The sequence below is a fragment of the Bactrocera latifrons genome, unplaced genomic scaffold, assembly GCF_001853355.1.
Source record: "Bactrocera latifrons isolate USDA-ARS-PBARC rearing strain unplaced genomic scaffold, ASM185335v1 scaffold_120, whole genome shotgun sequence".
Lineage (NCBI taxonomy): Eukaryota > Metazoa > Arthropoda > Insecta > Diptera > Tephritidae > Bactrocera > Bactrocera latifrons.
In genome coordinates this window covers 728,346-743,252 of record NW_017534631.1, presented here as the reverse complement: position 1 = coordinate 743,252, position 14,907 = coordinate 728,346, and the positions used below count along the sequence as shown (strand labels likewise).

The 14,907-nt window shown below is 33.7% G+C and overlaps 1 protein-coding gene across 3 annotated transcripts in view; it reads left to right on the top strand.

The window, feature by feature from the left end:
- Positions 1-13,655, top strand: part of LOC108978366 (GTPase-activating protein) — a 38,279-nt gene extending 24,624 nt beyond the window's left edge. The window contains exons 3-8 of one of the 3 annotated variants that reach the window (XM_018948610.1): positions 4,424-6,219; positions 6,292-6,575; positions 6,815-6,820; positions 7,503-7,701; positions 10,793-11,574; positions 11,803-13,655. In XM_018948610.1, the coding sequence (XP_018804155.1) occupies positions 4,424-6,219; positions 6,292-6,575; positions 6,815-6,820; positions 7,503-7,701; positions 10,793-11,527 (3,020 nt within the window). In that variant the 3' untranslated portion in view covers positions 11,528-11,574; positions 11,803-13,655. Of the gene's footprint in view, positions 1-4,423; positions 6,220-6,291; positions 6,576-6,814; positions 6,821-7,502; positions 7,702-10,792 lie in introns of all 3 variants that reach the window. The other 2 variants (XM_018948609.1, XM_018948611.1) reach the window with 2 other exon arrangements.
- Positions 13,656-14,907: the final 1,252 nt, after the last annotated feature.

The following is a 14,907-nucleotide window of genomic DNA, read 5'->3' as shown; positions in this document are numbered from 1 at the left end:
GGAACATTAGTCTCTGATACTCAAACTGTCAATTGTTAAACTATTTCATTAAAATTTGTATTTTACTTATGAATCATGTTGCGTATAATTTATGAAAGCAATGAATATAAATATCTATTATCGAACGTTCACGTGTATAATGTACATTGAGGCGGTTCGCTATGCCATTATTTATTTAACGCGCACACACTTGTGGTGCCTGCCACCAAATAAAATTATATGAAGATTTTACACGCACATTATTTACATTTCTACATAAATGTGTATGTACCGTGCGTTACCGGAATTCGCTACCGTCTGTGCACTTCATAAGTAAATATAACTATTATTCATATTTCTATTTTATTTTCCGTATAACCAATATTTACTTTTTTTTCGCTGCTTTGCTTTTGATATATAGCAACATATTGTACATAAATACACATGTACGTAAATATATGTGATGTGTACCCAATGATAATGAAAATTTAAATGAAAAATGCAAATTTGCAAAAACAAAATTATTGATTCAGCATTCGTTTAGCGAACTTCGCTAGAAATGCGACAATCGTAAGCTTAAACATTTTATTCATTTATCATATACCATATATGCCTTTAACTAGGTGTGTGTATTCCTTTGTCGGAATTTTTATTGAGCGGGTATCCGTTTTTTGCAGACCGACCGGTAATGAAAGATAAGCAATAAATTATGTGTATATAACTTTAATTTTTATTTTTATTCGGTTTATTTAGTCCTTTCTCACTTTGACTAATAATCTTATTAAACTAGTATTATGAAGGAGATTTTTCATGGATTATAAATTATTATATTATACCAATTGCTTAAAAATTGTATAAACCGTCATGAAGTGAATTGTCATTTCAACATTCTTTCAAGCAATCAATAATTTCAGTCTTTGCTGCTTGTTTATATTTTTTCCGTTTTTTTTTTTTTTGACGTTTTTAATTTGCACGATTTTACTCTTTGACAACATAATTTCGCTTAGTCATTTTGTAGTAAAATCGTCATTGTATATCATTAAGCTAAATTATATGTTGGTATGAGTATGTGGATAATTACATTAGTACTGCAATGTATATTTGTCTGCATTAGATATAATAAAAGTTTTGATAATTATTAGCGGTCGTGAAAATTTCATTCACAAATATTTTAAATTAAATTGTCATGTATAATATTGAGTTGCAACTCATTTGCGGTATATGATTTCATTCAGTATTTTATAAATGCAAATAAAACAAGAAAAAACTTCGACTGTACTCAAGCTGTAATACCCTTCACAGGCGTGACAAATGAGAGGCTTCATAGAAAGTAAAAGACATTGGAAAACTTCAGATCTACATATATCTAAAAACTACGGGACTAGGTCGCGTAAATCCGGATTAACTCAGGAGTTAGTGAAGATAACTACGTTGCCAACTCTCATTTAATCATTAAAATTTTAGAGAGTTAGCTGCATTTTCGCTGGCACAACGTGAATGAAAAACAAGCAACACTGGCAGCTGTTATGATGCAGTTTTAAAAATAACGCGTTGATATGTTTTGTAATAAAAAATAGTTTTCTAGAAATTGGCCGGCTAACAAACGCAATATTATAAAAATGATGATCAGCTGTTCACAAGAGCTTCAAACTCGCATAACTGCCGTCTGTCACCTACAAATTTGGATCTGATTAAGTGCGCAGTTAATCCGGATTAACGCTGCCGTCTGTCTGCGGTGCCTACGTCATTAAATAATATATCCTGTTACAGGCATAAATATTAAAAAATAATGATGGATAATTTCTATTTTATTTTATGGATACATTTGATAAGGCGAAAATACTTATCTCATTTAGTATAGAGCTCAAAGCGATTCAAGTCTTTGCATTTGTGCTGATTAAAAATATTGTTTGTAAAGTGGCTTGAAGGCGGATTTCCACCCGGAAACAGACGTTCATAAAATAAACCGATTAAAGGATAAGATATATGATACAATGTTTTGCAAATAATATAAAGCACAAGAATTTATTGATATTAGTGAATTTGCTTGCGCCTGCTACTTATCACTCATTTTTTTATACTCTCTGAACTGATTGCGCGTTGTGAAAACAGCTGTGACAACAATTCTGCTTTGCTTTCAAATATAATATAATATACATATATTTACATTATATATGTATGCAATATACATATATATATGTGTGTATATATATTTATATACATAGATTTTCCTAAGTTCCTAAGTTCCTATCAACGTATGCATACAACATTCCTTTGGTGGCATTCACTAATCGCAGTCTAAATGATAAGATTACTCTTGCACTCACACTAAGCACATACTTAGCATATCTTTTCTATTTTATTTTGCTCGTTTCCCTTGTATTTGTAGTTCATTCATTTGTTGATTTGCTATTTGCACTTCATTTCCGCTTAGTTGCTATTTTTTTCATTCACTATCCTAGACGTGGTTGCTGCAGTTTTTGTTTTTCTTATCTACTACCCGGCTTTACGATGCTTTAGGCGATTCCATATCATAAGTATTCGCTCGTCCCACAAACGAATGAACGAATGCTCGCATATTTGTGTTTATACATACAAATCTATACATATGTATGTATGTATATGTATGCATGTGTATACTGTTACGTTATTGACTGTTTTCGTAATAGCTCTTGTTGATATTCTGGCAATTTTCTTGAATGGCGGGCGACAGGGCTCTCAACTCTCCCCACACTCTTAGCGCTTTTTGCGCGAGTGGAATGTCACGTCAAAATAAAGTAATTGCCTCTGTTAACGCAACACCTACAAATGTCTGTACGTACCTCCGTTCAATGGGTGAAGTTCACTTCATTCATGTATACTGCTTATTCTTATCAATGAGTTTTGTTGGCAGCGTTTGCCAAACTTTCTGTTCTGAAAATGTTTTTAAATGAAAAGCGTTGGAAAATTTAAAAAATATGTTTATTTAAATAATTTTTAGATTATATTATATAAAGCAAAATTCTCTAAGTATTTTCTTTAAAATAAAAAAAAACTCCATAAATGCATATAGCATGTATGTAAGTTTTAATGAAAGGAAGTGCGAAATGTCATAGTGTGATCATGCAAAGAACACTTCAGAATGGTAGTCAGCAGATGTGGTTCCCTTTCACTGCGTCGTCTCCGTCGTAAAATTAATGACACTTCCGCTCAGGTATTACGTTGAACGCCACGCGCTGTTAAATCAACCACACATACATACATATGTATGTATGTTATGCACATATAACAAATATAAGTATACCTCCATACTGGATACATATGCTTATGTGCCACAGCTCGGTTGTTCTTCGACCTTTACTACGATATTCACTTTGTATGCACACATGTTTGTATGTAAGTATGTACATACATATGTTGTATTTCGCAAATTCTTATACGCTGCGGTTGTACTCATTCCCTTTTGCCATGTCGTCCGATGAATGACTTTGACTTTCCGCTGAAACAACATCGGCACAATGCCTTTATATGCGTGTAATGTGCCAATACCGGCATCTCCATCGTCAACGTCATGAATGGCAGGAAGTCACGTTTTCGCTTCCTCTGCTTGCGGCATTTTCATATGTTTTTCTTTCAGTAGGTTTATTTTTTCAACATTCGGTTGCCTTGTCACATTGATATTTCATAAACTATATACACATACATATAATACATATAGTATATCGGTATGCGTGCTCGATATGTATCTACCATAATGTGCTTACGTATTGCCTTTGAGGGTTGACCCGGCAATAACTTGCGCCTTTGCCGCCATCACTACTTTTGGGCACTTGGCCAAAAAGTTAGGCATGCCACTACCATTTTCATTCATTCATTGATTTCTCTACAAGTTCGTGTTTAATATTTATTAAACATTTAATGTGTTATACGCTTGGCAGCCAGGCAGGCACGTCAAGGTCGTAAGGCGTGGTGGAATTCGATTTCATTGGCCATTGATGGCATAGCCTAGCGTGTGTGAGTAAGTGGCTAGATTCTAGTAAATACACTGCTTTGTGTGTACTAATTCAGGGGCGCGTTGTTAGTACATGCATGTTTGTGTACATTTTGCTTGAAAATTTTTCGAAATCGCTTTGCTAAAAAGAAAAGCTAACATGTGACGTGCATAATATGAACAACGAAACAATTTCGTATTCATATGTATTATATATTTATGGTTAAGTTATTATAAAAGAAATTTTTAAATACAACATACATATCGATTGGATCTTCTACAAAACTTGATTCTTCATTTTCCGTTTTCTTTGAATGATAAACGGATCATCTACACATTTTAATGGGTTTGAAATCGAAAGTGGGGAGAAAACAACAATCGATTTGTACTTTTATATTTAAAATATAACATCACATCTCTGGTACAATATCAAATACTAAATAATATATGTATATATTTATTTCATCTTTGCAGGAGAAGCTAAGAACCTGAGCAGTCGCAATGCGGCGAACACCAGTTGCAGCACACAAGGCGTACGCGATGTATACTGCACAATCGCACTTGATCAGGAAGAAATCTGTCGCACGCCTACCATCGAACGCACATTGGCGCCGTTTTTCGGCGAGGAGTATCAGTTCAAAATACCACGACGCTTCCGTTATCTCTCCATATATGTGTGGGATCGTGATCGACATATGAAACAAGACAAAGCAATTGGCAAAATAGCGATTAAACGCGAAGAACTGCATATGTACAATCACAAGGATAATTGGTTTGCATTGCGACCGGTTGATTCGGATTCCGAGGTGCAGGGTATGGCTCACATTGAGGTGCAATATGAAGAGGTGCAACCGCCAGTTGCTCATGTACTAAACCTAATACGACCCAGCGAATATGATCGCAGTGACATCATCGAAGATATTAGCCATCATCATCACCAGCATCAAGCGCATCTGAATGATTACAAAGAGAATAGTGAACTGAGTAATATACAACGTGGTTCCCTAAAATCACGTGGCCTATTCGGCACGCATAACGAGCACACCACGAATTGGAAGAATGTGATGGCAATACGACATGCACGTGTTGCGGTCCGTTGTTTGGAATGTGTTGATTTGGCTAAAAAGAATGGCACTTGTGATCCGTATGTTATATTTACAGCGACTTATACGAATAAACGACAAGTGACGAGACGCACAAAAGTGCGTGAGAAAACCGTTAATCCGGAATTCGATGAGACGGTGTACTTTGATCTCTGTATAGATGCTGATAATTCGACAACCAAGTCGATTTCCTCACATCATGATGCCAGTACAACGAACTCCAATAAGGGTTATACAATTTATCCGCTCAGCGGTGCTGATCTCTGTGAGATTTCCGTTGCTTTGTGGCACAATTCTGCGGGCATGGCCGATAAAGTGTTCCTCGGTGAAGTGAAAATCCCCATTTCAAGTAAGCAACAACAAATCGTCGCCCAACAATCAGCGTGGTATTTTTTACAACCACGTTCAGCCAGTGCAACGAATCGTTCGTTATCGTCCACGCCGCGTTCATGCGCTACCCCACCTGGTACACGACTCAGTTGCGACAGCACGATCGGTACGTTACGCCTCAAATTACTTTATACTGCTGATCATGTCTTCCCGCTGGCAACCTATGATGACCTAATGAACCTGCTGTTGGAGTCGGTCGACCAACGACCTATCACTGTGTCCGCCGTCTCCATACTAGGTGAACTAGTGTCGTGTAAGACGGATATGGCGCAACCATTGGTGCGACTCTTCACACACACCGGTCGCATTGCATCGATTATCAAAGCTTTGGCTGACTATGAAATTTCTAATCTAACTGATCCTACGACGATTTTTCGCGGTAATACGCTTGTTTCGAAGATGATGGACGAAGCTATGCGACTATCTGGCCTGCCTTATTTACATCAGACGCTGCGTCCGGTGCTCGCTCAAATACTGGCAGAGAAGAAACCCTGCGAAATAGATCCATCCAAAGTTAAGGATCGTTCAGCAGTCGATACAAATTTAAATCACCTGCAAGTTTATGTTGAACGTGTATTCGATGCAATTACGAAAAGTGCGGAGCGCTGTCCGAAGGTGCTCTGTCAGATATTTCACGATCTGCGCGAATGTGCTGGCCGACATTTTCCACGGAATCATGAAGTGCGATACTCAGTAGTATCCGGTTTCATATTTTTACGTTTCTTTGCACCAGCCATACTGGGTCCAAAGTTGTTCGATTTAACGTCCGAACCACTTGTGAGTACTTATTATAAATTAGCATTTAGCTTATTATTTATTCGTGTATTGTTTATTCTCTTTTTCGTATAGGATCACCAAACGAATCGTACGTTAACACTCATTTCGAAAACGATACAATCACTTGGGAATTTGGTGAGCTCACGTTCTTCACAGCAGCCAAACAAAGAAGAGTACACCGGTCAGCTGTATAAGCGTTTTTACACGGAGAAGCATGTGACGGCAGTTAAGCACTTCTTGGAGGTGATTTCCACACCAGGCGAGGATTGTCGACTGCAAGGAGATGCAGCCAATATATTGTTGCCAGTTGTGTGCCCTGCAGATGGTACACTCGAACCAGTATTACTTAAAGAGGGGTAAGTTTCATATTTTTTGAAAAACAATAAATTAATTTAAAGCTTATGGTCTACTGCTGACATTTACTAATATATACATATATACGGTTTCGCTTTGTTCTTTTATCTTCGGGCAAATATAAACACATTTGCACTACCACCACCATTTCAACGCAACCAACGCTAAATCCTTGTTAACATCTAATAAAAATTCATGTGAAATGCATTTCCAACGTAACTAATAAAATTTATTAACATAGCGATGGGTAAGGATTAATCAAAATACTTGCACGAATCATTAGAGTTCTTCCGTAGTTTTTTGTTTCGCATTTTTGTAAACTATAACCATTTTAATTTCGTTTTTCTAAAGCTAATATAGTCATTTTTTCTTTTTATATTTTGCATTCGATTTCTCTACTTAAATAATTTAATTTTGAGCAGTAAATTAAAAAAAATTATAAAAAAAAATCTTTAAAATAATATAATTAAAATATTTGTTCAATAATTATTGAACTATATTACAGCTTAATGAGTTTACCCTTGATTCTTGAACATTTTTAAGTTTAATTTTATATTTTCAAGACGGGGACGTCACCTTTTATAATTTTTTCTGGCATTATCCGTTTTTACCAATTCATATTAATTGTGCAGTTGGCTTTTATAGGCATACAAATATTTTTTTAATTTAAAATATGAGTTTGTTTTAATAAATATTTGAGCCTAGTACTTTCTTTGGCCACTTTTCATTATCTCGGCTTTTTTTTTTTTTTTTTTTTTTTTTTTTTTTTTTTTTTTTTTTTTTTTTGTTAGATTATATCTAATTTTCTTTTTGCGTTTTTACTCGTATATATCTATCTATATAATACACCGCACGTGTGTTTGTATATACGCACCTAAATGCAAATTTTATCACTAACATTATGTTCACGTACACTTTTGCACATGCAGGATGATGACGAAATATCCACAGGGCCGTAAACGTTTCGGTCGTAGGCGTTTCAAGCAGCGTTACTTTCGTCTAACCACAAAAACCCTCAGCTATGCCAAATCAAAGGGCAAACAACCCATCTGTGATATACCATTGTCGGAGATTGAGCGCGTCGAGCAGCTGAATGAGAAGAGTTTTAAAATGCAAAACTGTTTTAAGGTGAGTAACACACTACATACATTTATATGTATTAATGGATATATGTAGATTCATACTTGCGTAACAAAAAGCACAATAAATTAATAAACAACACTAGAATAACAGTGGGCACATAACAAGCCGATTTTGAATACACCGAATTGAAAACACATAATGCCCACATATTATTGATGTCACATATATGTGGACATGCTGCTATGCTGTAATTACGAGTAATTGCAAAACCATTTATAGTTCACAATGTCACAACGCCATTGCTGTTCGGCTTCGATATTTGCCAGTTAGTATTGTCAACGCCAACTTATTGCATTTCGCAAATTCCAAGTCACACTCGAAAGTGTCTTGTGCAAAACTACTTCAGTGTTAAATTTTTTGCTCAATTGTGGGCGCCATATCGACACTTTTATATATTATACATATATATGTTTGCTAGTTGTATTGTTTGGCCCAACATTGGCGGCTGACTTCTTTTACAATTAATAGGCGGTATTGCCTATTTTGCCGTTAATTGGCATTTCGTATTATGGTATGTATTAAATATTTAAGAAATATGAGGCAACGTTTAGCTTGTGGAACTTAATGGGTGTGACTTGTCTCCATCATGTGATAAAATAAATGAAATAAATCACTAATATAGTATATAAAAAAATACTAGGTGCAGATTTGCATGTATAGTACATTCCTGCAAAAAGAGGTAACAAATGAAAACCCACAGACCAAAAATTTTCTTCGATATTTGCATTTGAATAGGAATAGTGTGGAAGTGGTTCGCACCGTGCACAATACAATTGCTACTTTAGAAATCTAAAATGCGCGGAAATCAAAATTTCCCTTTTCCTTTTTCATAAGGTTTATAATAAATACGCTTTACACTTTCTGCATATTTATAGAGCTATGGAAATGTATAATTATACAGCAATGCGTACGCTGCAATAAAAATAAAAATTTCCACGCAAAATCGTTTGCACAAACTCGCATTTTCTTTAAATACCCACGATTTCACCTATTTTTAACGCTCGATCACTGCCGCCCCGCCCCATCCATTCATTTAGCAAGTTTTTACTTTTCTTCGAATGAAATGAAGATTTACATAAATTCTTTGCTGTAATTAAAAATTTGCATTGTTTCGCGTGTTTCCCACACATTTGTTATCTTTCTTGTGTGGCAAGCGCACATAATTTCTGTGCCGTTTAAACATAATATAGATATACGTACAAATAAACGTATGTACATGCATACATGAACATCAATATAAAGTACAAATAAAAGAAAAATATATATATATTATGTACATAATTGCAACACCCACAGTAAAGTAGCGCGCCACTTCAACACACACAAACACACCTATGGACACCTAGGCATACTAAATATATATGACGGTAAATGTTATCTATTTCAATTTGGTCTTCTGCAAGACACTATGCCAGAAGACTACGCCGGCACACTGAAGACGCTATATTCATAGTGAAATCATCGCTTGGCAACGGGCGTTAGTTTTGAAGGCGAATTATGTTGCACATTGTGTTAATCAGTAGTGTGTAAAGTATACTATATGTACATATATATGGACAATGCACTTTAAAACATATCTTGGTACTCTTCGATAGAATTGTTTTTGCAATAGTTATTGCAACAATAAAAAAGCGCTACATAATGAGCATCGCGTTTCACACGAAACAAATTCAGTAGTGTTTTTTACAGTTTACAATGCTATTGTTGTAAAGATTGTAAAAAATGTATGTAAAAATAGTACGCTCAAGTTGTTTGCTGGTGCATACGATATTTATATGCCATCTCGTGTGTTTTCCCCCCAATGCCCCTAGACGTTATCATATATATATTTCCATACTCGCCACACGTTGGCTTCCGCGCCATTAACACTTTCCCTATACAACTTTCGTTTAATAATTTTATATAGACTAAAGGTATAAAACAAAAGAAATTTTTTAGAAAATGTATTTTGTTTGTTACAGATAGTTTTTTGTCCTTCCAACAAAAAAAGTCAAATTATTTTAAAATATCTCCACATACATACATATGTATAACAATTATCAAATATATATAATTTTTATGTTATATATGGTATGTTCTACTATACCCAAAGGTATCAAAGGTAAATATTTATCTCTTATACACATCTAGATGTGTATAAGAGACAGCATACATACATATGTATAACAATTATCAAATATATATAATTTTTATGTTATATATGGTATGTTCTACTATACCCAAAGGTATCAAAGGTAAATATTTAGATTAGATTAGATAAGTAAATGAGGATTTCACCGCGACGTAAGGTTTATTGTGCCTTCTCCAAAATCACAACTATTTACCTTGCCATAGCAAATTCATAAATTCCAAAATACTTCTAGATGCTATTGAGGCGGAGCAGCTCATTTATGGTGTGGGCGCCAATCGCAATAAAAGACTTAGGTCCTACCATGTTTGTGGGTGCTGCGGAGCGGGCAAGCTCATTAGCCAATTCATTCCGGATGAAATATTTTGCGTTGCAAAATTCTCTCAACTCAAAGTTTCGTTTTAAGATTTATATTAATACTATTTGAAATAAAAATAATAATAAAACTCTAATTAATAGAATTGGATTAACCAGCAATAAACACACAATTATAGTTTGTCAACAGCTTTTGTCGTACCCACGGTTGCAATTAAGCGTATTTCATGCAAATGCTCAGACTTTTGCAACGTGTAAATTATAGCACTACAGAAATTAACCGTTTTATCTTGGTGCAATATACTTGTACCATTGTCCCAGTGTGCCGATTCACAACAATTTGTGTGCATATTATTAGCTTTTGTTAAAATTGTTGCCACGTCTAGTTGTAAAATAATTAACTAATGGTGTCTGAACATCCTAAAGCATTACTTGTGTGTATTATAATTATTTTTGCGTAAGGAGCTCTCCGATACTTTTTCTTATGGGTAGCGGAAACTTTACAAATATGTGTACAAAAAATATTGAAATATGTAATTTTTTAATTTATGGATCAATTTTTATGTATTGAAACCAATCAATTATTATAATTTTTATTAAACTCAAGTAATATATTAAAATTTTCCCTTGCAGATCATACGTAAAGAGCGTTCGCTTATTATCCAGGCAACGAATTGTGTGGAGGAGCGTGAATGGGTCGATTTGTTGCACAAGATCTGCCTTACCAATTCCATCCGCATGCAGTATTTCCATCCGTCCGCCTTTGTGAACGGCATCTACAGTTGTTGTTCGCGTTCGGACGAGAACGCGCCTGGCTGTCGCACAGTCTCCGCTGAAGCGATCAATTACTTTCAAATGGATCTTGTCACCTCACTCGATCCTGCGCTTGATCTACAACGCATACACACTTTAATTATGTCACATATGACACAATTAGTGGCACCGCTTGATCCGATTGCCTTTCATCATTTGCAGCAGGGCCACAATCCACTTGCGCCTACCGCTTTGGCGTTGCAACAACAATCGCCAGCCGCCTATGTGGAATTTAAAAATACAATCGAACAACTGCGCAAAGTGGCATACGCCATCGATCGCGATCATCGCAACTACAAAGCTGGCATAGCGCGTGAGCTGAAGTACGGTAGTCGACAGGCGCCGATTGGTGATGACAACTATTTGCATATGATGCATGCGGCCGGTCACTTCAATTTACAACAACATCAGCAGCAGCATCAACAACAACAACAACATCACCAGCACCAACAACAAGTCGTATTACACACACAGCAGCCAGAGCAGCAGCAGCAGCAACCGCAAGTTTTGCCACAAATGCAACACGTGCGCGCATATCCGTACCAGCTAAAATAGCTGATGCAATGGAAAATTTGGCGCGTGGCACCAACTTTTCAGTGTTAGTAAGTAGGAGTATGTAGTTTTAATATACCTATGAGTAGTAGAAGATAGACAAGAAGCGCTTCGCTTGGGACGTTATGTACCTAAACACTTGAAAAGCAATAGGTACTTACTTACCAAACAAATATATTTATGTGAAATGGTAGCTATAAGTGGGCATGACGCTCATTTCTTTATTTCTTTTTTTACCTATGAAACTCATTTCGTAATGCGTCTGATAATCGTTATAGTGTGCTGATTTGGACAGAAGCCCACAAAGGTGTGCTGTTGCAAGTTATACCGTATAACTTAACCACTTCCCAGAAATGTAACATAAATATCAAGCAACCAATACTACAAGCAAAAGTTCAAATTCTGTATAAAAAATTATGTTCTAAATATTTTTATTATATACATATATATACATATTTACGTAAATCTATTTAACAAATACTTACTTTGTACGAATTATTATTAATATACTAAAATATTCGCATTCGTATACGCATGCGTATGTACGTGTGAGACTATTTATTTTATACAACGCTATTATATAAATATATACCTACTTATTATAATATAATTGTATACAAATTTTAAGTGAAATTAGGCAAGATAATGGTACTGCGAGCGTTAGTTCTAAATTAAACGCTTTGTAGTCTGTTTGTAGATATACTTATATATATAGAAATGCATAAGCCTGTACTACTTATACGAGTACATAGTATATAACTAGATTTATTTATAAACTTAAATTAGAAACTCTGGCTTAACATACACTTTGCACCTCAATTCACAGAGGTCAGCAGTGCTTAGTTGAAACGGATAAGAAATGAACTCCAATTTAGTGCATTATTTGCAATGCTCCAAGCTAAAAAAAAAAATAAAATTTGTTCTGAAAAAAGGCTTTTGTATAATAACTATTGAATTAGCAGAAAGCGTTAACTGTAATGTAACTATTAGTAATTGAAATTATACAAGTCCTTTATACATGCGTGTAGGGAAATTGTATAACAGACCAGAATTAATTAGTTATAAACTAACTTCATGAAGAAAGAACAGCACTAAACACTCCAACAACTCAACACATAAGATTCTGCAAATAAGCTTTACTTTTCAGTGTCTATTTTCAAAAAAAAAAAAAGAAAAAAAAAAAGAGGATAAATGTTGAAAGAGTTTTTATACAACTCTGTTAAACTATAGAATATGAATTATAAAGAATGTATTGTAAATTAATTGTAAAATAATTATTGAAAATATTTGTTGGAAATAACGTTTCTAAATTATTACCTCTTTCATTATTTAATGTTACTTGTTTAAATTATGAAAATATCTACAGTATATGTTAATACCATGAATTGTCATAATTGTTATTGGCAAGCATAAACTTTTCCATTATATATTGTTTATACATACATATATTTTATACAGAGGCATTTAGTTATATGTTTAAAGACTGAATGGTTGCAAGCGTCAATGCACATTATAAAAAATAAATAAAAAAATGTTAATGCTTATTTGCAGAAAGTGAAGTGAAATGTATGTGAAATAGCAACAGGTTTCTCCACCTTTTTCGCACATTTCATATTACACTTATTTTTTAATACTAATCATATATCCAAACAAACTCATTTCGTTTGCATACATACTTTGAGCGAGAAAAATGAACATATGTACATATAACATACTAATTTGTCGCTTACTTGAATTTAAAATTAAAGTACAGTTAACTTGTTGCTGTTCATTGTACTTCTAATGAAAAAGAATACGTAGCTTCTCGTAAGTTTTCTTCACTTTGTTAAGGTCCTTTAAAAAACACTGTCTTCCCATTTGTGTCTTCGCATTGTAATTTTTTAATTTTCCGTACAACGATTTTCTTTTGTGCTTTTAACGTTTTCATTCGTACTAAAGCATTCCATTCATGCTGCATACTTCCGTTTTCGTTGAATACAAACTTACATAGTTGAAGAGTTACACATATACATATATATATTTAATTTAATTCAGTTGTAAATTTTGATTTCGCTTAATTATTTTTAAGATTGTATATACATTAATGCGAAACCTACAAAGTAAACATCATCAATGTCGCATTTATTATTAACATGGACAACGATTACATACACACATAAACATACATGCATACGAATACTGCATAATTAATATAAGAAAAGCGCGCCATAAATTAGCGTTTATAACATATAATTGTATTTAAATGAATACTTAAGCATTTCTCGATTAATCATTTGTTCGTTTCATAAACAACTTTAACATTAAGTTACTCGTTTATTATTTAATTATTTGAATTAGTTAATTTTTGTCTACTTACTTTCAGTTCATGTAAATTATTACCGAATTAGCAAGTTTTGCTCTTTTACTATTACAATTATAATTATAATTAAATATTCATTATTATTATTATTATTATTATTAATTATTGAAGCAACGTTTTGTATTAATTTAAAATATGTTTAAGTTTGTAATCGGTACAAAATTTTTTTTTTATTAAAGAAACTTCCAACTTGGCATTTATGACTAGTAAGAACGAAAACACGTTGTTTTATTTTCAACATAAATCATTACTAAGCCTATTAAAGTGCATTTGGCTTACATCCCCAGGCCTTACTTTATATATAAATTACTTATTTTGAGAAAAGAGCTGTTTTACTCAATTTTTTATGTAAACGACTCATTGTGATTCCATCTTATTGAAAAATTACGCCAATTATAAAAGGTTGTGTTATTTGGGAGCGTGCTTCTTGTAAACAAATTTTTGTGTTCTTTTCATTAATTGTATACGTATTCATGATTTTGGGTGTTTTACAATCTATTCGTATTAGTAACTCAAAAGCACACATTTTTATTGGCTGGCAAGTTTGAAAAATGTATTTTTGAATCACACCTAACAGCAACCTTATATAATTCATGAATACACTAAACATTTCGTAAAATGTAAATTAAAACACCCTATACCTACATATATAGTATAAACATATTAAAAAGCAATTTCTGTGTGGTAATCGTTATAGAGAATTAGAAAAAGTCTACATGGGCTCTAATAGTTTTTACATGTAAGCCTCCCTTTACAAAAGAAAAAATTAGTGAAAATTTGCAAAACAATCGATACAAAATGCAAACTATTTCTAAAAATAGCTGCAAAAAATTAGATTTATTGATGAAAATAAATGCATAAAATGTGTCTGAATTGTTTATTATTATTATTATTTTTTTTTTTTTGCTAAAACGTTCGAAGGTGAGTTACAGTTTTAATACTTTCGGTGTTAATAAGAGAAAGAATTCATCACAGCAGCGCAGTGAAAAAAATATACTTTCTCAAATGGAACGAGATTACAAAG